Genomic DNA, 21,215 nt, shown 5'->3' on the forward strand with positions numbered 1-21,215 from the left:
GGAGCCTCCCCTCCATTTGACATTTGACATCGGGTGACTTGCGAAAACTGCCACACGCGATATCGATTGTTTTGTTCAGAGTAATCATTCGACTATTTACCTACACTTGGCGCTCTCTCCTCTTTCTTTGAACTTCTTTGCGCAGTCGACGTTCTGCCTGAAGCCTATCTACCCTACCCACCTCCGTCTGACCTGCCACCACGCCGCTAGGCGCATCACAATCGAAACGATCGTTGTTGTTGCTGCCTGATCCTTCACAAATAAGAACAACTGACATAGTCATCAAGCAGATCCTCGCCCTTGTCAGATCTTCTCACAACCCACCTGCCCGCCTTCACGATGTGGTCTTGGTTTGGCGGAGCCGCCGCTCAGAAGCGGAAGGATGCGCCTAAAGAAGCGATCTTGCTACTGCGTGAGCAGCTAGATATGTTGCAGAAGCGGGAAAAACACTTGGAAAATCAGATTGGGGAGCAAGAAGCCGCAGCACGAAAGCATGTCAACACAAATAAGAACGGTACAGTCTTTCCCTGATCTTTCACCTAGGCGAGAAGATATGAGTTATCTTCCTTCTGGGTGTTCTCTACGGAGATACAATAAACATAAAAAAAAAGAAATCTAACATAAAAATTTAATTCATATAGCTGCCAAAGCTGCACTCCGCCGGAAAAAGGTCCACGAAAAGAATCTCGAACAGACAACATCGCAGATCGTCCAACTGGAGCAACAGATATACTCGATTGAAGCGGCAAATATCAACCACGAGACCTTGCAAGCAATGAAGCAAGCCGGTCAGGCGATGAAGCAGATTCACGGCGGTATGAGCCTCGAACAAGTCGACGAGACAATGTATGTGATGTCAAGGATCTTCTTCCAATATCAAATGAGAAGACACCTATCTCCGAAGACCAGGGATGCTAATGCTAAATCAGGGACAAACTCCGCGAACAACACCAACTCAGCGAGGAAATCGGTCAGGCGATCACCAGCGTTCCGCTGGGCGAACAGCCCGACGAGGACGAACTGGATGCCGAGTTGGAGGGACTGGAGCAGGAGGCTATGGACGAGCGTATGCTCAACACGGGTCCTACGCCTGTTGGTACTCAACTGGATCGGTTACCGACCGCTGGAAATTCGGAACGTAAGATTCTCCCTGTTTCCTTGACTTCACTCCTTTCGACATAATCTTAACAATCTTTACAGTGGGCAAAGACAAAACAAAGGCAGCCGAGGAAGACGACGAGGAGGCAGAGTTGGCCAAATTACGTGCCGAAATGGCCATGTAGTCTTTCCATCTCTGTTCATCTTTCCCTCTTTTACCGCTACAATAACTCAACACGAGTCCATATCGCATTTGCAAATCCCCGTCCAAATCACACCTTGGCTGAATCATGTCTCTTACTACCTTACCTATGCATTGGATGCCTTTTTCTTTTCCCCGCAAGCAAGCCCTACTTATTATTATTTTTCCATTTTTTGTATTCTGGCGCTTTATACACTTCAATATGGTTCTCACCTACTTTTCATTTCTTATTCCTCTGTCCAGTCTAGTCCTGGTTCTCTACCAGCCGTTTCTATTTCGGTTGGATTGGGATAGACTGAATTTACATTAAGCAGTAGACCTGCTCAATCTACCTTAATCCTCGCAAAGTTGCGCGATGTAAGGCTTTGAGCTGCGCACTAGTCTACAAGCTTGAATTGCTTCTAACTTGTTTCTGGATGGTTTAGATAGGAGTTCGATTCAGTTTCGGCGTATTGTCAGCTGCAGAATTCAGTTTACTCAAATCATAAGCAGTCGTGCTGCATTGATGTAGTCTCATCTATGCAATGCTTGAACTTGAAGTCTAAATTGCTTGAATAGTACAAGACCGGAAAGCGTATATGATACTCAGCTTCAGTTAGACTGATAGTATTAGTATGTTTTCATATTCATCTTCAACTTGGCATCCAGCATCAACCGGAAACCCATATCAGACAAATTCAAATAATCACCTAGAGTGACTGTAAAAACAGGGGGCATCGAAAAAAGACTAACAAAAACTCCCATGGCTTTTTCACCCGCCATGAACCAAAAACCGAGTCCAAGCCCAAACCCATGCTAAAAACCATTTTCGCCATGAATAAATCAACCCGCCATAAATCAAGCAAAGCAAAATAACCCCAGAGAAGCTTCACCACGGAGTCTCTCTCAACTCATGGATACCATGCATAACTCTTAGTAGGCAGGCAACGTTGACTATCCGATACCTCACTAGTCCACTTCGTTTTCCATTCAACCTCACGCGTCGCAGCATCAAGAAGTGACTCTTTACACTCATCCGGGAGAAGCGCAATGATGTCCGGAGACATGAATTCCGGATGGGCGGGATTAGCAATACTAACCAGACCATTAGGTTGGAGATTACGAAGATCTCCGTCCGGACCTGGTACGCCCATATTTGAGTATGGAGGGGATTCAAAAACGATATCCTGCACGACGTAGCGGTTGGAAATGTGAACTGGAACGGGTGGGAAGACGGGAGCTTGTTTTTTGGGGTTTGGTTCGGGGTTCTCGTCTTGTGTTGTTGGCTCATTTTCGCTTTGGTTTTGGTTTTGGTTTTGGTTTTGTTCATTGGTGTTAGTGTCGCGGCTTGGATTTGCGAGACTGAGCGAGGACATGTCGGTCATTAGTTCGGCTGCGCTGCGGTTGTCTGGTGGCGGAACGCGCTCGATGCGGCAGTGTGTTGGCTGCATGATTTGGGGGTATTGCATGGAATTGGTATGGATGTCGTAGATGCCGTTCATGGTTGAGCGTCGAAGCTCAACTAATTTCGAGTTGAAGGTGCTGCAGATGATATGTTAATATATGTTTGACACAGAAACGTGTTGAATGACTACTAACCTTGCGGCACGGGCGTGCTCAACCATCCAGTTGTCATCTGTGACTGGTACACGTCGCTTCTTTGAATCGACAGGTTTCCCACCTGCCATCGGTACTGAAGGGGCTCCTGTATGATAGACGGCACTAGCGCCATGCCAGGCAACGTATTGGTTACGGTTATAAGGCTCGCCTGGTCCTGGAAGCTTATCTTCAGGTACCGCTAGGTCACCCTCGACATCACCTCGCTCACGGGCAGCTTGCTCGTCATAATCGTCGGTAATCTTCTTGCCGCCAACGACGATTTTCGAGCCGAATTCGCGGAAAACTGAACGTGCTGTGACCACACCAATAGCACGACCCTTGTAAGAGTGAGGGATGATGTCGCGCTCAATTAGATCGCGTTTCGCGTCATCGTCGATAATGATCTTGTAGAGCATCTTATGCTTCTGAAAGAACAGGTACGAATCGCGGAAACCGATGCATCGGGCAGGCTCAGTTGAAAGCATGTAGAGTTTGTTGTCACGGTTGAGAATCGTAAATGTACGCACACGGTACTCTCGGCCACCGAGGAGGTGGCCATCTGCATCAACTTTCGTATCACCAATGGGATTCGGAGGCAATGCCACTTCATCCCCGATCACATCCATCATATTTCCTTCCTTATCGATTGGGATCTGGGTCAAATGACTGGCTCCACGGTTACGAGCCCAGCGCCCACCACTCGCAGCAGGGCGACCACGTCGTCGCTTGACAGGGGTCGTAACACGGAGTGGTGATGGTGCACCGTCTAAATCATAGTCTTCAGGTCGAGGATTCTTGGGAGGTCGACCGATCCGACGTTTGCGGGGAATAGCCGGACGACCCAACGCCGGGCTATCAGCTTCAACAACTGTACTCTCGTCAGCAGCAGGGGTCGCAGCCGTGCTGTCTTCTTCCTGTTTCGATTCGGCGGGAGTTTCGGCCTGCGCATCGGCGTCCGGTGCGGCTTCCTGTTCAGCCTCAGGCTCGACATCATCTTCATCGGGAGAATCGTGGTCTTCTTCAACGGCGGGAGAAGATGGATCGGATGGAGGGACGTCAATCATTTCGTCGTCAGAGTTCTCAGGAAGTACAGGCACATTTTCTGGATCGTATTAGTCGCGAGGCGCGTCCAAAGGGGTGAGGTTGCGATGGAAGCAATTTGTCTAGGGAAGCGCAAGTTTAGCAGGGGACAAACTGACTCATTGATTTGGCAGCTGCCTGGGCCGCAGCCCTGACCTTTCGAGGCATTCCGAAGAAGGGATTGAAGTTGCAATGCGCTCTGCCAAGTTGCAATTGTTCATTGGAAAACAGCTCTTGCGGACAGACAATAATCCGATCTCTCACGTGATATCAGATAATCCTGGTTGAATCCGACACCTTGAAATTCAGGTATCAACTCTAGCTGCAATGACTAATCTGGGATTACTAATATTTGCCTCAGGCAACTATCCTTTCTTTTCCTACGTCATTTTTGATGAAGTGGATGAATGAGAAGATCAGCAGACAGCACATTGCAATGATTCTAGACCTTCGATGAAATGAACTGTGGCACGTTCACGAGTCAGCGCATGCCATTCCCGAAAGATAAATATGTACATTGAGTATACAAGAGCGATATCCAGCACTACTCTGCGGAGGTTGACGGCCGCACAATGAGCTCATGCTGGAGAACGAGAACCAACCACACCAAAAGGCTCACCGGTCGGTTAGCACGACGCAAATGCGCCGTTCTCTCCCGATGTCTTATCATTGGCGACAAGGACTTTCGGGAGGCTGTCAACAGCCAAGCAGAGCCATCTATGGCTCCGTGCACGAATTCCTTTTCACCGAATTTTCAGGTGGAGTAGAGATGGAGTATTGAAGAGGTACTTACTGTACATAGTACAGTGCCTGTGGTTAGGCTAGTTAAGTATAGCGAACTGACTGACTAACAACTTGAAGCTCAATATCACATGCATGAAGAATCATTTTGATCCCTTTCGGTGCTTAAAACCCAGACATGCTATCACAAGGCCTGTAATATAGGAAATAAACCTGCCTCAGTGCAGAATCGCATCGTCGCTTAGACCCATCCGAGGTTCAATAGCTACTATATACGATGATTATGATAAGACAATTAGATTGAATCGACATCTCCCGTCCCCATTCAGAGCTGTCGTTCTCTAATACAGCGCCAATCTCGGCGCGATATGAATTACCTTCTGCGTCCAGAAATGTTCCCGGATGACTGTGCTCCATTGTGGTGCATGAGATGCGGTGTCCTTCGGGAGTAGAAGTCGGCTGCATAGTTGCAGATCGTGTGGCACAACAGCTCACGCAGATGACCTACGAATTCAATCGCGGGTGTCTTTGCGCCCCGTGGCCCTACGGATAAGCTAACATGCATGCGGGTTTATTTTCTGCGGGTTATCTTTTGATGATGCGGAGGCGTAAAACTTGATGTATGTAGGAAAGGTGTATCCCAGCAACTGATGTATTGTACTAGTGAAGATATTGGATCAATTTCAACGAACTATCGTTCCAACCCCCTCGGCTATATTGAATAATCCCTGGCAATTAATAAATGAAACAACTGGATCTTTTTTCCAATGGATTTGTGATTTGTGAATCACGACATCCCTGATGAGGGGCATCTTGCAGATTTTCCCCGCCCTCGGGGATTGGAGAAAGCGGAGGTAGAGAGACATTGATACTTCACTTCATGGACATTGCAGAGTGTAAAATAGAGCTATTGCTTTTATTGTCTGGGTGATTTATCCCCGGAGTCGCAAGCTCACATTTGTGGTACGTACATTGTCCGCGAGGAGTGCACCGGCTCTTGTATCCATCAAACCAGAAAGTGAGGAAGCGTGGACGAAGAGCATAGGGCCTCTATGGCGGGCGCCTTATGACGCAGTTGGTGGAGATCGCTCAGCATACCGCAAAATTGCGAGTCAGCGCCACGAGCGAGTACATACAGTATGTACAGTGCACACACAGCTCTGTGGTATGCAGATGCAAGGGGAGATCCAGCTGGACCGGGCCACATTGGAAGCTGCACGGATCTCAAGAATCGCCGATCGGACTCGATCTATGTTGCACAGAGGATAGCAGGGTTCTATTGATTATACTGTACAGTACAGATGAATCAATCATTCATATTGGGTACTCTCGGTGATGTTCATGTCAATGAAGATCATAGATGATGTACAGTATGTATATACTCTATACTCCGGATATCATGTCGGAATCCTCTAGCGCAATGGACCAAAGGATGTACGATGTACCCCGCCGAAGTGGATTGCGGAGATGACGGAGATGCCTCGTGCGAGAGGGGATGGGATACGGTCAAGGGCGATAAGGATGAGGGATTACATTTGATAGTAATCAGTGGGGGAAAAAAGGAAATAATGGGGAAGATTCGGAGGCGAATATTTTAAGGAGTTCATGTGCGGGATATCACCACTCGGAATGCCCCTAGGTGTTGCGGTAGACAGTTATAAGCTGAATACAGTGGTTATTTGTATTGTAGAGTAGGCTTAAAATTTGATAATAGAGTATGGATGAGGATGAACCTCTGATTGAATCTTCATTAGCGTAATACACTACACAAATGACGATCCATTAAGTAGCTGTGTACTGGGTACGAGGATTGATACTCGGTATACAGTACTCCAATAGCTTCCAATCACGAAATATCATGACTCTAATCCAATGAATAAACCAGACACTGCCATTATTAAGGAGTAGTGAATAAGCAAGAGCCCAATCTGACGGTCATTTCTAAACTTCCACATGCTCAGCTGATAATTCAGCTCTCCTGATATAGTTACATGGGACTAGTTCACTAGGAGTATATACATACTGACTAGTTAGGATTGCCTCACACAGCCCCGTCAGCCTCTCATGAGCTCCTCATCTCTTTTATTCTATAATATTCTTTTTTTTTCTCCTTCATCCATTATCTGTTTCCTTTATTTCCTCTCTCCTCTCCCATTATTATCCTACTGCCACATACTTGTATGATGACCGAAGTGTATCCCGCAATCTCCCCTTAGCTCATCATCGGGCGGCCAAACTTTCTTTTTTTGCTTCTTCGATTTTTCCCGTTTTCTTCATCCTTCAAATCTTCCCCTTCTACCCTTCTCTGTCTCTCACCCCGCGCCCTCTCCACTTTCTTCTTCTCGCCTTTTTTTTTCTTTTCTAGTCTTCGTTTCCTGGCGGAGGTTTTGTCCCTTCGTTAAATGGAAGCGCAATGGCTGCTGCGCAGAGTGGAACCGAGTTGAACGGCCATTCCGACATGAAGCCTCCAACGTGAGTCTTTCTTATTTGCTTATCGAGTCTCGAGGATCATCTCTCGAGTCCTGCATAAAATCCTGTGTTCTGCCTTGGAATGTCAGGCTGTCTACTTCCGCCTCACACTGCATTGCATCCCTCTGGATGAATCTTGCAGTCTCTTTTTTTTCTCATTTGTGGCCCGGTTGGGCTCCGCGTCTCTCATAAAATTCCCCTCTCTTTTGCCTCCCCCACATTGGGTTGACCGGTTCTTCCCCCCCCTGTTGATTCTATCAACGAGGAGAGGCATCGCCGGTCGCAATTCGTTCATTTTATTTCTACTTTTTTTATTCTTTACTCTCCTCGCTGTTCATCACTCATCAAAATGGGACAACATGGCTAATACTGGGATTTTGATCTCATAGCTCCGGAACAGAAGAAGATAACCAGGACCAAATCGGGTCAAACGGGTCCACTCCCACGGGCATCGCAACACCTCAACCGGACCCTGCGGACAAACGTCTGCCTTCTATCATGCACAACTATTTTCAGGTTGGTTCTTTCTCCGCTGATAAAGAAGCGAGTCTGCCACGGTTGTGGTCCTGTCTTTCGAAGCCCTTCTCTGCTGCGGACCCCCACTCAGACACCCACCAACCCCACCATCAAACCCAACATTCCGATGCTGCTTCTTCTTCGGATTCCTTCGTCATGATGGAACGAGAAGAGGCATCTGAACAGATGGAAGACCCGTCGCTTCAGCATCATCATCATCATCCCAATCTACCCACTCCTCCCCATTCCTTACTGCAGACGGAATCCGACGAGACGGGCCTTGACTCGAGTCCAGACGCGGGAGGATCCATTTACAATATCCTAAAAAATTATCTTGTTCCACCCACCCGTCCGGAGAGTCCTTCTCCCTCTCGTCGTCAGACTTCTCTGCCAGTCTCAAGTATATCGGATGACCCTGTCCTTGCCACTCATTTTTACAATCCTTCTTCCTCTCCTGCATCCAACCCGTTAACCTCCCTCACCGAGCCTCTACCGCCGCCACACAACGAGAAGTCGCTCGTCTCAATATCTTCCGAAGAACTTGCCAAGCTGACCTTGAATGCACCCGATGGGGTGTGTCTAAAGAATACCCCGCCGTTGACCCCTCGTGCCATGTCCAACGAAGATCAATCGGCAGATAAGGAACCCGTCACCTCAGTCCCTCGTGAAGCCGAAAAAGAGCCGCAACCGACAGAGACGGAGACAGAGACAGAGACAGAGACAGAACCCGAGAAGATGGATTCCTCAACCGATGAAATCACAATGAAACTCGACGAAGCCTTCCCTCGCGAATCCTCGACATCTCCATCCAATGGTCCCCCAGTCGGGTCCCTGAAGGGTAAATTGTTCGTGAAAATTTCAGAGGCACGAGGCCTGCGTCCGAGTTTCGACCCATACGTTGTCTGCGTTTTCGAGTGGAATGAGTATATTTCCAAGGGTGCCCGGGATGGAGAAGAGGAAAAGAAGCGACGTCAGATGGAATCCGATGCAGAGGCTGGCATGCCCATGGCCATTCCAATGAAAAGTCGCCAGAGTAGCAACAACAGCGCTGTCGATGCCCACAATCACAAGGGTAGATCCCCGGTGACCGACCCTCATTGGGACCACGAGGCAACATTGTGAGTTTCCCCTCCGTCGCAATTTTTCACATTGACATCATTCTTTTGAAACTGACTCTTCCCTCCTCTCACAAGTGACGTTCTTGGTGACCAATCCGAAGTTGATGTCACTGTCTACGATCGCAGCAACCAAGAAGCCTTTTTGGGACATGTTCGTCTGACTATCAACCTGAGAGAGGATCATAGCCGGTTGGAAGGCTGGTTCCCGTTGGTGGCCCGTGGAGCTGGGGATACCCAGGTGTCCGGCGAAATTCACCTTCAAATGCAATTCGAAATGACTGATCGAAAGAATGTGGGACCGAATGATTTCCAAATTCTCAAGTTGATTGGCAAGGGAACATTCGGTCAGGTTTACCAGGTCAAGAAGAAGGATACTGAGCGTATCTATGCTATGAAGGTCTTGTCTAAAAAGGTCATTATTCAGAAGAAGGAGGTTGCTCACACACTTGGAGAGCGAAATATCTTGGTACGGACCGCGATGGCGGCCTCTCCGTTTATCGTTGGACTCAAGTTCTCCTTCCAGACCCCGACAGATCTGTATTTGGTCACAGATTATATGTCCGGTGGTGAGTTATTCTGGCATCTTCAACGCGAGGGTCGTTTCCAGGAGGCTCGGGCGAAGTTTTACATCGCTGAATTGATCTTGGCACTGCAACATCTCCACGACCATGATATTGTCTACCGTGATTTGAAGCCGGAGAACATTCTGCTGGACGCGAATGGTCACATCGCTCTCTGCGATTTCGGTTTGTCCAAGGCCAATTTGACTCAGAATGATACCACAAACACATTTTGTGGTACGACTGAATACCTCGCCCCCGAAGTGCTGCTCGACGAGCAAGGTTATACGAAGATGGTGGATTTCTGGTCGCTGGGTGTGTTGGTCTTCGAAATGTGCTGTGGTTGGAGTCCTTTCTACGCCGAAGACACTCAACAGATGTACAAGAACATTGCTTTCGGCAAAGTGCGATTCCCTCGTGATGCTCTAAGCACCGAAGGAAGGAACTTCGTCAAGGGTCTGCTCAACCGCAATCCTAAACATCGTCTGGGCGCCGAGGGTGATGCGAAGCAGCTCATGGAACACCCCTTCTTCCACGATATCGACTGGGACGCGCTTTGCCGTAAGCAGGTAATTCCGCCGTTCAAGCCTAAGCTGCAGTCTGATACCGATACCTCCAACTTCGACCCTGAGTTTACCAATGCTCTGGAGAACAACAACTCGCTGAATTTGCGCGCCGCCGCTCTGGCCAATGGCTTGATGCCAGGCTCAACCCCTCTTTCCCCTGGCATGCAGGCCAACTTCAAGGGCTTTACTTTTGTGAATGAGAGCTCCATTGATCACCACCTTGCAAGCGAACCGGATGAGATGGATGATGATCCAATTCACGACGGGGCCTGGCAGCGCACTCATCGCCCCACCAACTCGACAGATCAGCGCATGAGTGGTGTTCAGAAGACTTCCGATGGCACTGAGCCTGGGATCTTTAACGTTGACGACAACTTTGACATGTGATTACGTTTTCCCTTTCTTTCATTCGTCTGTCTCTCTCTGTCTCTCCCTCTCTCTTTGCATGATCATGGAGTCTTGATCCGGCATCATTCAGCCTGTACATGCTTCGGATGCATATCGCTGGGCCCCCACAGATATGGGTTATGTTTGTTTTTGCCTCTTTCTCTCTCTTTTTTCCCGGGTAGCGTTTTCCATCTGGTTTTCTCTTTGCCTGTTTATGCTTGTACAGATGGCATGTTGGAACGGCCTGATTCACTTCACGGCAAAACCTCATACTCTGTCCGATCGTAGCAGCCACATACCCCCGTCTTTCTTGGACCTTGTTTCTAGTCAAACCTGCATTTAGGATGAGAAAGGTTTGAGTACTATGATTCTTGGGGCGACAGTACCCAGGATGACGAATATCCAAACAATCTCCATCTGAACGTGAATACTTCATAACTTTTCATTTCTCTGTTACCATGTCCCATGTTACAATTTGAATTGCTCTGGTACCCGGGTTTCTGCGAGCGACTTACTCTACTTTGCACTATCTTCCCTCCACATTTTTCGAGTCAACATTTCGATTCCCACGAGAAATATCCGTGCAATTTCCTCCTTTTGCTTCCTCTCTTCTTTCCTCTCTCTTATTACCTGTCTACATGACAGTAATACCAACCGATATTCCTTTCCTTCGCCAGAAGCAGGAAACAAGGCACATTCTAGCCATATAACTTCGTTCATCCACCTAAACTGGCACCCCCCCCCCCCCAACCCAACATCCAAATCTAAATCAGATTGAACGCCAGAGCGAGAACATTGTTTTTTATTCGATTGGTCTGGCTTGAATCCGAATCCGATTAGTCCCCATTTCCAGGCGTTCGGCACTATGGCGTGAGGTAATTTTGATTTGGGAGATTTGATATAGTGATCAATCACATACAATGGATTCATTCCACGAACGAATGGAGCGTATTCTATAGATAAAATAGATTCTATCTAGTAGTCCCTTATCAAGATTGTAGAGTCTCGAGTTCAAATTCCCTCGCTAAATGCAGAGTAATCTCAGTATGGTTTAATTTCCCCACACCCAGACTCAATTCAAAAGCACATCATATCAAAATCCTGGCTGGAGTCCCACATCTCTTCAAAATGATTTGTCACACTAATGTACTGTAAGCCATTGCCCAGACTAAAGTGGCTAATGGAAACGTTTTCTCGAAATAGAAAGAAAGTCCATAGATACTGTCTCCAGAGAATACTCCACCGTGGAGACATCACATCATCATCATCGTCATCATCATCATCATTCTAACATTTATAAAAACCAATCTCTTAACAACGTGCTATATCGTCAAACCCTCAAAGTCCAAGAAACAAGATACTTCTCAAGATTCAACCGGAGCACGCACATATACTTATACCCAAATAAACTTAAATCTCTCCAGGGTTTGGTTAGGTTACCAAAATGTCCAACTCCAAATCCAAACCAACAATAATCCCACCAACCTACACCACCTCACCACCTGAATCCTTCACAACCCCTGCCCACGGCGACATAACATGGCACACCCTAATATCATCCCCAAAAACACACACAACAGACCTAAGCGCCGGAATCGCATCCTGTCCTCCGAAAACAGGACATCTCTGTGCGCATCGACATAAACAGGCGGAGATCTACCATATTCTTCAAGGAGAGGGGGAAATTACTATTGATGGGGTCGTGAGTAAGGTGGTGGCTGGTAGTACGGTATTTATTCCTTCTGATGCTGAACATGGGATTGTTAATGTGGGGTTGGACGAGTTGAGGTGGTTTTATGTTTTTCCTACGGGGTCTTTTGGGGATGTGCTTTATCGGTTTAGTGAGAGTGAATTGGGGATGAGGGATGGGAAGGCGAAGTTTTAGTTTTGTTTGAAATAATGGTGAGTGTTACCAAGGTAGATTTAGCTATCAATAATACTATCAAAATATTCTGTAAATAAAAATTATTCAGAATATTGATTCTATTTTTTTTTCTGCAGAGACTTTCTCAATAAAAACAAATCGTGAAATTTCTGTATCAGATCGGAGAACAAAACAGGTCGATGGTCAACTGTCCAGCCGAGTCATATGGTCATGGAGTATTGTGGGACTCCTTGTGAATCGTTGTCGGCACATATTGGGTACTCTGTACTCTGATAGAGCTTGCTGGATTTCCGGGACAGGTAGAGCTTCAGTTGGCAGCTGCAGTCATGTCTGGAGATTGAACGGACCCTCGCCATTGGTAACTTGCAACTTGAAGCTTGAGGCAGACGTCCACGATGAATACTTGGTATGATAAAGAGGATGTAGCTAGATATAGTGGGTGCCGGTGAGGTGTATGTAGAACAAAAAAGCGAGCTAGAGAAATATGAATCAAGGAAGGTGAGCGTTTGGAGGCTGTCCCTTTTGAAATGGAATGTGCCATTCACTTAGCCGCAATCCCAACAACCGCACTGGTAGAAAATGTGATTGTATGCATGTCACACTCAGTCTGTTCCTATGCCGGAATTCGAAGCCCATTCATTCAATGCCAGTTATATTGAAGTGATACAATTGACGGACCAGTCAAATCTCCAAAAGCGACAACTGATGGAACTTTTGGTATTGGATGCCTAGTGGCAATGGAAGCTCCTCAATAGCTCTCTGAATGACAATATATTAATGTATTTTTACTATATTGATGAACCGTTTTATCCAGTAGTTAGTATGTTAGTCAGGATCTTGATGTGTTTATTTGTTGCATGAGTGCCTCAAGCATCCTACAGACCTGGCAGTGAAGTGGAATATTTGAGCGACTAAGTATTAGCATCTTACGAGTACTAGTTTGCATATCTCTGGTTTTCGCTTTTCGAATGTCTTTCTTAATGACTGCTTAATAGACCTCATCACTGTCTGACTACTTTCCATGACACACAGTCCTGTCGACTACCTCCTGGGTCTCTTATCTTCGCTTTACATGGTACAGAGGCCACTTGATGAAGGAGGTGGGCAGATAGATTACGAAGTGCTTCGTGTGGTGGAGTATCGAAACTTTTGCGCCCACTTGAAAGGCTTACTTGATAGATCCACTGGTATGTAGAATACCAGGCCAATACGTAAACATAGTACATCTAGACTTGGGCGGCAAGCATCGACTACCATAGGGTACAATTAGCAGATGCCCCACACTTGCATGTCTATTAAATGGAACAGCTCTCTGCTACTGGCACCCGCAATTATTCAATCCACGAGTATTCAAATCTTGGATTGTCAGATCTCTTCATTGCGGAGCAACAGCCATGAGTGACCCGTTAAGCATAACTGCAAGCGTCATTGCCGTCGCAGGTGTTGCATACTCTAGTGTCAAACTTCTCCATGAAACAATTTCTGGTATCCAAGATGCGCCAGAAACTATCATACATCTGAAAACCGAGGTTGGAATTCTCTACGAAACAATCCATTCCTTAAAGCAAAGGCTAGCTGAAGAAAAAGAAAAAGACTCCGTTCTCTCCGAAGCGCAAAGATCGAACCTCCGCGAAATAGAGCCATCATTAGATGCCTGCCATAATGCGTGTGATGCCTTTCAGACGAAGATGGCCCATATTCTACGCCACTCTACAGAAGAACGCATCAGTACTCGAGACAAAATAAAAATGCGCTTGCGGGAAAAAGAGATTGTGACTTTCCAAGTGCGATTAGAAAGCTACAAATCGACCTTTGCTATCTCTCTAGAATTTCTCAGTCTGTAAGTAATGTACTTCCCACTGAAAACAAGATCATTTCTGAGAAGTCCGCGAAGGAAAACAATGTCAGAAAATCTTAACACTGCTCGGAATCTCGAAACAAAGATCGAAGACCTCGGAACTCGACTCACAGGCCAAATGCAAGGCCTGCAGATCGGCCTGCAAGCAATCCTCGATTTGTACCCTCATGACAAGACGCACGACGATATGAACAATAGCTATCTTCTTGCGAGTGCTCAAAGCTCGGAAGCCCTTAGTGCCATTGAGAAGCAAAATATCTCCCTCCTTCACTGTTACAAGGCATGCATGGCAGCATTACAGGAGACTACGAAGGCGACAGGGCATATATACAAGTATATCAAAGCGTCTAAAGATGCTAGATTACTGATGGGTGACTTGGGCAATGTGCAAGGCGCTGCATTGCATCAATTCAGTAACATTGATATTGAGGGTAGTTGGGTCGTTGCAGGAAACATGGCAGGTGATGCAGCCAAGGACTTTTTTAAATGAGAATCAAATTCTAGTCTCGTCATGAGTGAGTGAGTGAGTGAGTGAGTGAGTGAGTGAGTGAGTGAGTGAACCACCTCAATTGCCAGTATTAAGCAATGGGAAGTCTGGTCAAAGTCCTCGACCGTCAGACTATGTGATTGGACCGCAGAAATAGCGAGCTGAATGGGCTGGAGTGTCCCTAGGGCATCACATTCCGACGTAACTTGATTGGGTCAATGATACCCGCAGATAGGTCAGAATTTTGCGGTGTAAGCCTGTTCGTATACATTTACAGCGCTCGAACGCCGCTGTAATATCACGAGCCAACTTCTTGGCACTCCAGCCAAAGGTGGGGAATACATCAAGTCCTAGGACTCCGATGTTGCAAGAGCTGGTTGTCCTGTATATATTTTTCTTCTTTTCCTTTCTCCCACAAACTCAAAAATAATAATAAAGAACCCAATTATTCTTCAAGATCAAGTATAATTCATTTGACCCAGGCCACAATGAGAAACTGCCGACACCGTAAACTCGTGATAATATGCGAGGTGAGGAGGTGTTAGTCGAAACTAAAATCGAGGCGATACGATAGCTTGGTTGATTGGTTGATTGGTTTGATTTAACTCCCGGAGAGGCTTTCGACAGCCAATCTCCAGAACTCGCTCACAATTTCTTAAGATATTGCAACAAAAGTGTCTTACTTACGCGCTGACGAGGCGTTTACATGTCACAATACTACAGTAGTAGTAGTGGAAGAAGCAATGGGGCTTAAACCAACTTGCTGGGTGATTCGCTGTAACATTCGCCATATTTGTCTCTTCGAGGCTGGCTGAAATTTATGAAACGCTGGGGCTTCCCAGCCTGGGTGAAAATAAGCTCGAAAAACGAGCAATTGCAATCTTCAAGTACGACTACACCTAAAGTGAATTACTCTATGGACCTCACCTTCGTCCCGCGATATCGCCGGTTGTATTGCATGTTGTCAAGATACAAGGACAAACAACGTATTCACTCACTAAGTGGGTAGATAGCAATCATTGGTACCTGACAGTACTTGATCGTTCCTCCTATGGTAACTACTGGCTTTGCCTTGTATACAATTTTTTATCGGTCATTCCCGCGTCAGTCGCAACTTGAGACCACCTTTCAGGGGTTTCCTTATTCACTTCATCCGTCTTTCCATCAGAAGTATAGTATTGTGTCGCATCCACATTTCCAGCGTATATCTCAGAAACGAACGTTTCGTTCTCTGGTTTCCTTCATCTTGTCTGAACAATCTGAGGGAGTTGAACGCTGGGCATCATGTCGGGCCACTCCATCCACGATATTAGTATAAGCGAACAATCCAGAGTTCACCTTGGTGATCAATACTATTACATGGCTCGTGAGATCACCGAACTCCCGCCAAGGATTATGCCTCTAATTTGATTTCTAGCACAACTAGGGACTCAAAGTGACGGGACACCGATTGATCCTCAGCATTTCATGAGAATGTTCTTAGGGGATGGATTCCAAGGGCCGCATCATCGTTATCGTAAACCGAGACAGCCAACCCCAAAGGCCTTCGCAGAACTTTTTAAACCATACCCGTACGAAAAACACTTGTTTCAGATGATGGAAGCGATAGAAAAGGGCACAAGCCAATGGCTATTTCAAAATCCAGCTGTCAAGGATTGGCGATCAGGAACGGATTGCAATATCTTATGGCTAACCGGTAGCCCTGGGATGGGCAAGACATCACTGATTGCGAATTTCGCGACGTCCTATTCCACTTATTTCAATGAGGAACTTCAAGACACTGTCGCTGCACTTTTCTGCCTTTGCGACTCTCGCGATCCTGAAAATAATGATCTCGGAAAGATTTTATGTGTGGCCATACACCAATTCTTACAACACAGACGGAGCAAAGAGAAATTCAACTACGACTTAGCAAAGTACATCCAAGACGAGTATCGATCCGAATTGGGAGTCGGACAATCTCAATCTTTCTGGCACCTACCGAAAGACCGGCTTTGGAAAATATTCTGTGACTTGTGCTTAGAATCTAACTTGAAAACAATCTTCCTTCTCATTGATGGAGTCGATGAGTGCGAACTCGACACCCAGAAAGAGCTCCTGTCTCTCCTAGGACAGCGCTCGCAATTACCATCCAACCTTCGCGTTCTCATTTCGAGTCAACCCATTGAAGCAGTAAGGACACATATTTCGAAGAACCCGAAGTTCCAAATTCAACACCTAGACCTCCATGACGAAGATCATCGAGTTGATGATGATATTAACCGCTATATTGATGAGCAACTCGATCGACTTGTACCACTTCGTGGCTATTCAAATGAACAGACTGATAAGATCAAAGAATATTTGAAGGCTTCAAAATGTGGCCTTTTCCTTCCCATTGTTTTGGTCATTCAACGCCTTGAAAATTCGAACACGAGGGATGTCGACACAATACTACGAGACTTGGACGATTTGAGGGATCTTGGCAAATATTACGAAGTCCAACTGCATCGATTATCGTCAGTGATAGCCAACAAGCCATCCAAGCTACTTTCGACAATGTTATACTCTTACCGACCACTCAAAGTATCAGAATTAGCGCACCTATGCGAATATACAAATGAACAAGAGCCACGTACGCCAAGTAACAGCCAAGAACAGCTTCTACCTCATAATGACCTTCGAAATGATCTTCGATTTCTCGCTCCGTTTCTTCGAATCAGATCATCTGACGATATGGTTCAGTTTACACACTCCTCGGTGCAGGTCTTTCTTCTGAAACGCGGCCAGTCGACAGATTCGTTAGATACCGACATGATTTCTCCACCCAGCGATGGCCACAGAGATCTCGCAGCTGCTTGTCTAGAGATAATTGTTGACAACATAGAAACGATAAAAGCAGAGTTTCCCTACTCTTGGAAAGATCAAAGGAATGCTCAAATCCGAAGCTTCATGGAAAGCCATGTTCTATTGGCTTATGCGTGTGGATACTGGAATACTCATCTGAAAGAAATATCTCATGTCAAGGTCGAAGACATTCATGGCGTAGAAGAATTGTTTGCACAACTTTCTCAACATTGGGCCAATGACGAGACCGGCTTACTGCATGTCTTTTTGTCACAGTCCTTGAACAGACGCAAGCGACCCGCAGTGCAATCGCAATCCATACTTGCAGAAGAGATGAAGCAACTTGCCAAGGTCGGCTCTGCCTGTCATATGCCTTTGATCTGGCGGTCACCTTTCATCTTTTATGTTCGTTTCGGGAATGAACGGCTCCTTCGGAGTTTTCATCAACAGCAGTCAGAAAATATGCCACTGCAAATGTACAGATCTTACGACATTTCCGTGATTCTTACAGTGGCCACAAGGAACGGGGACTTGTCTCTAATGAAAGCATTGGTGAACGATTATGGGGTCAGGAATCTTCAGTTGAAAGAACTATCTGGTCTTTTTCACATCGCATCCCAAACAGGATCTAGTGAGCTTGTGAGATATCTGCGCGAGATGAGATCTTTGATTGTCACCGAAAACCCTCAGAACTTGGTAATAGCGGAGCAATCGGATATCATTAGACCTGGGACACATACTCCAGAGACGATACCACCGATTGATATAGAGGAATTCCGAGACTCTCTGGTGACAGCACTCCTCGAAAATAACCAGGAAGTTTTGGATGAATTATTGAAACTTCAAAGGCCGAACGCCAAAAATCTTCAGGGTCAGAACGTTTTAATGAGCATTGCATATCACGCTGGAAATATTCAACTCCAATCTCAAGATCTCATCAAACTGGCTAGGATATTGAAGAGAAGAGGACTGGATTTCAATGCAAGAGATAAAATGGGGAATACCTTCCTTCATCATTTGGCATGGAATTCATCTCTTGGGACTTTGGAATCCTTTAAATGGTTCATCGACCAGGGCGCCAACCCTAAAATTTCGAATAATGGAGGATGCCTTCCTATCCATCTTGCTGCACACAGACTTCACTGCGAATGCGTTAAATTTCTGTTGTCTGCTACTAAAAACTATTCGCCGGGAAGTATTTGGCTTCAACAGATTCAAAGCCCCTCAAGCACGTATTACAAGTCTAGCGGGGGCTTGACACCGCTACATTGGGTTGCTTCTCGTTCAATTTCAGGGCGTGATGAAGAGACTGTGATCGATATACTGGATGTGTTACTTGACTGGGGATTTCGACTCACAGACAGAACAAGATGGGGTCGAACTGTGATCTCCATTTGTCGTGAAAGTCCCGAAACCTTCTGTCTTCTCATGTGTATGGAATCTTCTCGGACTTTACTTCAGAATACTGGCACAACGTTTGGCTTGGAAACTGCTTTGATTGAATATGGCAATGCAAGCGAGTGCATTGATGATTATCAAATTGAGTTTCATGAGACTAACGAGTTGCCATCTGAATCTAGTCCAAATTCGGGGGAAATGAGCACTCTTAACTCACCTCAAGCCGATCCGGTTGAAGAGCAAGAGAAAAAAACCCCACGATAAGGCACCAAGGAATTGCTTTCCATGCTCTGCCTTTTCCCTTCTGCACAAGATTTTGTATTCTTCTAGGGATAGATGACTGCTTTTCTAGCAGTCTCTGTCGAGCACTGTTCCAAATAATGGTTTGATACCCTCTTTTTTTTTAGTGTTCACAAGCCTTATCGGAAACATTTAGCTGATCATCCCTAGATGAGATGACCAATAGTGTACTGTAATGATGAGCAACCTAATCAGGAATTTTGATCTGGTTGTAGACCAATTGCTTTTGCATGCAGCTCAGCTTTCACAAAGCACAGTGAGTCGAAAGTAGCGGTAAGAAGTGATACTGGCTGGTACTCGAATACAAGCACCGACGGTAAGATTGCCCCGATGACAAAGGGCCACAACTACAAAGTCAGCACGTCAGGTGTTCCGAGCCGGTTTCACCATGACCGGGAGTTGGCAAGACGTGTGGACTTTAATATGATTCAAATTGGTAGTCAGTGCTGATGATATACGTAGGTACTAAAAGGGCAAAAAGTCTCTTAAGTCTAGCCTACCAGCGCGTCTACCCCGCTCTTCCCTTACTCCCGGGTCATGGCGATCTGATGTTCCAAGGCCGCCGCAAAATCATAGCAGCTATAACGAGACATCAGCATTGTCCAGAAACAGTCTTTCAGATAAGACTCTGGAGTTCACTTACGGCGTTCCTTTCTCTTTCTGATACTTTACTCTGCTGCTAGTAAGGGATGCCGGAGATATGGGAGGATGAAAGGTGATAGTTTGGACTATGGAAGATTTACTCTCAAAACTGGGATGGCCCCTATGATTGAGCTTGGACTCAAGTCAACTCCGTTACTACTGCTTTATAGTATAAGCTATCAGAAACTGAAAAGAGTATAGCAATCGTGGGGAGTTCAGCTTTGTTTCCGTGTTCTCTGGGCCTGCAGAAATTTTATCATTATCACACTATTGCTTCATAGCACCTGTTAGCATCTTGAACGCGTCTGCAGGCGGCTCGTAAGAATGAAAATGACCATGAAGGCCGAAAAGGGCGCAGGCCGTTTAAAAATGCGGCCCATTCCCTCTAAGACCAGGTTCTCAACCCAGTCCTTTGCCGTGTTGATCGCAAAATGAAAATTTAAAGCAAAACGTAAAAAACATACAACAGCAGGGATTCGCATGTGGTCACCCACCATACTACTAACCTGCCGGCGTGTGGCTTAAGTACGGCTGAGCGGACGGGAAGCCCTGTTCTCCACACCCTATGGTCGTATGTATTATGTTTGGACTAGTCTAGAAGTATGATTCAATGCTGGAAGAAGCTAATATAGTAGCTACTTGGATATAGACTGTGCTCTCCACACCCTATGGTCATCTATACTGGAATTCGTGGAACAAGATTTATTGCAGCAGTGCTACTTTACCACTATCTGCCCGGGTCCAGATTGTACTGATATCGGAGACAAGATTCGATAGAGATATATATATATATAATTATTATACACTACGGCGCGGGTTTGCTTACATGATTTACGGAGAATCGTGATGAATTAGACTTTCCTATCTTTTGACTACCCGATTCGTTAATGGGAGAAGTACCTTATCAGAAAAAAAAATAACTTATGAAGGGTCCTGAATCCACTCTCGGAGCTTTCTCAGAGCATACGCATCATGACTTTGCGCAGACGTGGTAAATAATTCCTCATACCAGCCGTCATTTCCCAAAGATTGAAATCGCATTCCGACAGGCTGACATGAATCAAAATTGAAGGGATGGGCATGTCATCCCTGACAATGATATTATCAGGATTGATATCTTTATGTGCAAGCTGCAAGCCCAAGTCTATAGATATATTCGACAGCGGATTCCAAAGCTTCGCAGAACCGAGTCTTGTCGAGTGCTTCAAATTTAGGCACCGAAATGTACAGCGTCAGCGTCATGTCCAAGTGCTCGAGAATTGTCGCAGTCGTGTAAGCCCGTGCCACTTGACAGCCATAGTAGTGGACGATATGTTTGGATGTGGGGTTTTCAATAATCTCTGCGTGGTAAGGGTCTCGTCGAGCAGGGCTTTGGGGATATGTTGAGAAATTCGTCGTCGGAAGGACTATTGTCGAAATGGCAAACAGAGCCATACGAATACAACTTGGACTTTAGGGGCCCCGGTATCTTGTTGGATGTTGAGCGAGCTCGCCAATACCAGAT

The 21,215-nt window shown here is 46.1% G+C and overlaps 6 protein-coding genes across 6 annotated transcripts; 5 read left to right on the top strand and 1 right to left on the bottom strand.

Annotated features, from left to right (window-relative positions):
- Positions 1–339: 339 nt before the first annotated feature.
- Positions 340–1,283, top strand: N7469_011324 (ESCRT-III subunit protein SNF7; the record flags this gene model as incomplete). Its single annotated transcript, XM_056650229.1, has 4 exons — positions 340–514; positions 642–846; positions 930–1,138; positions 1,201–1,283. 4 exons carry the CDS (start codon positions 340–342, stop codon positions 1,281–1,283), a joined length of 672 nt encoding a protein of 223 aa, XP_056495293.1.
- A 907-nt stretch (positions 1,284–2,190) lies between these two features.
- On the bottom strand, positions 2,191–4,126 carry N7469_011325 (chromatin structure-remodeling complex subunit RSC7; the record flags this gene model as incomplete). Its single annotated transcript, XM_056650230.1, has 3 exons — positions 2,191–2,821; positions 2,879–3,980; positions 4,078–4,126. The coding sequence occupies 3 exons, from the start codon at positions 4,124–4,126 to the stop codon at positions 2,191–2,193; spliced, it is 1,782 nt and encodes a 593-aa protein (XP_056495294.1).
- A 2,977-nt stretch (positions 4,127–7,103) lies between these two features.
- On the top strand, positions 7,104–10,315 carry schA (serine/threonine protein kinase SCH9; the record flags this gene model as incomplete). The annotated part of the gene is made up of 3 exons (XM_056650231.1): positions 7,104–7,171; positions 7,558–8,802; positions 8,878–10,315. The coding sequence occupies exons 1-3, from the start codon at positions 7,113–7,115 to the stop codon at positions 10,313–10,315; spliced, it is 2,742 nt and encodes a 913-aa protein (XP_056495295.1). The 5' UTR covers positions 7,104–7,112.
- A 1,444-nt stretch (positions 10,316–11,759) lies between these two features.
- Positions 11,760–12,200, top strand: N7469_011327 (uncharacterized protein; the record flags this gene model as incomplete). The annotated part of the gene is made up of 1 exon (XM_056650232.1): positions 11,760–12,200. The coding sequence occupies one exon, from the start codon at positions 11,760–11,762 to the stop codon at positions 12,198–12,200; it is 441 nt and encodes a 146-aa protein (XP_056495296.1).
- A 1,394-nt stretch (positions 12,201–13,594) lies between these two features.
- On the top strand, positions 13,595–14,548 carry N7469_011328 (uncharacterized protein; the record flags this gene model as incomplete). The annotated part of the gene is made up of 2 exons (XM_056650233.1): positions 13,595–14,040; positions 14,086–14,548. 2 exons carry the CDS (start codon positions 13,595–13,597, stop codon positions 14,546–14,548), a joined length of 909 nt encoding a protein of 302 aa, XP_056495297.1.
- Positions 14,549–16,138: 1,590 nt separating this feature from the next.
- On the top strand, positions 16,139–19,033 carry N7469_011329 (ankyrin repeat domain-containing protein; the record flags this gene model as incomplete). The annotated part of the gene is made up of 1 exon (XM_056650234.1): positions 16,139–19,033. One exon carries the CDS (start codon positions 16,139–16,141, stop codon positions 19,031–19,033), a length of 2,895 nt encoding a protein of 964 aa, XP_056495298.1.
- Between the last annotated feature and the right edge of the window lie 2,182 nt (positions 19,034–21,215).

This window comes from Penicillium citrinum (genome assembly GCF_028827155.1).
Source record: "Penicillium citrinum strain IBT 23319 chromosome Unknown utg000010l:1.0-1229701.0:1.0-1230130.0, whole genome shotgun sequence".
In the NCBI taxonomy this organism is placed as follows: Eukaryota; Fungi; Ascomycota; class Eurotiomycetes; order Eurotiales; family Aspergillaceae; genus Penicillium; species Penicillium citrinum.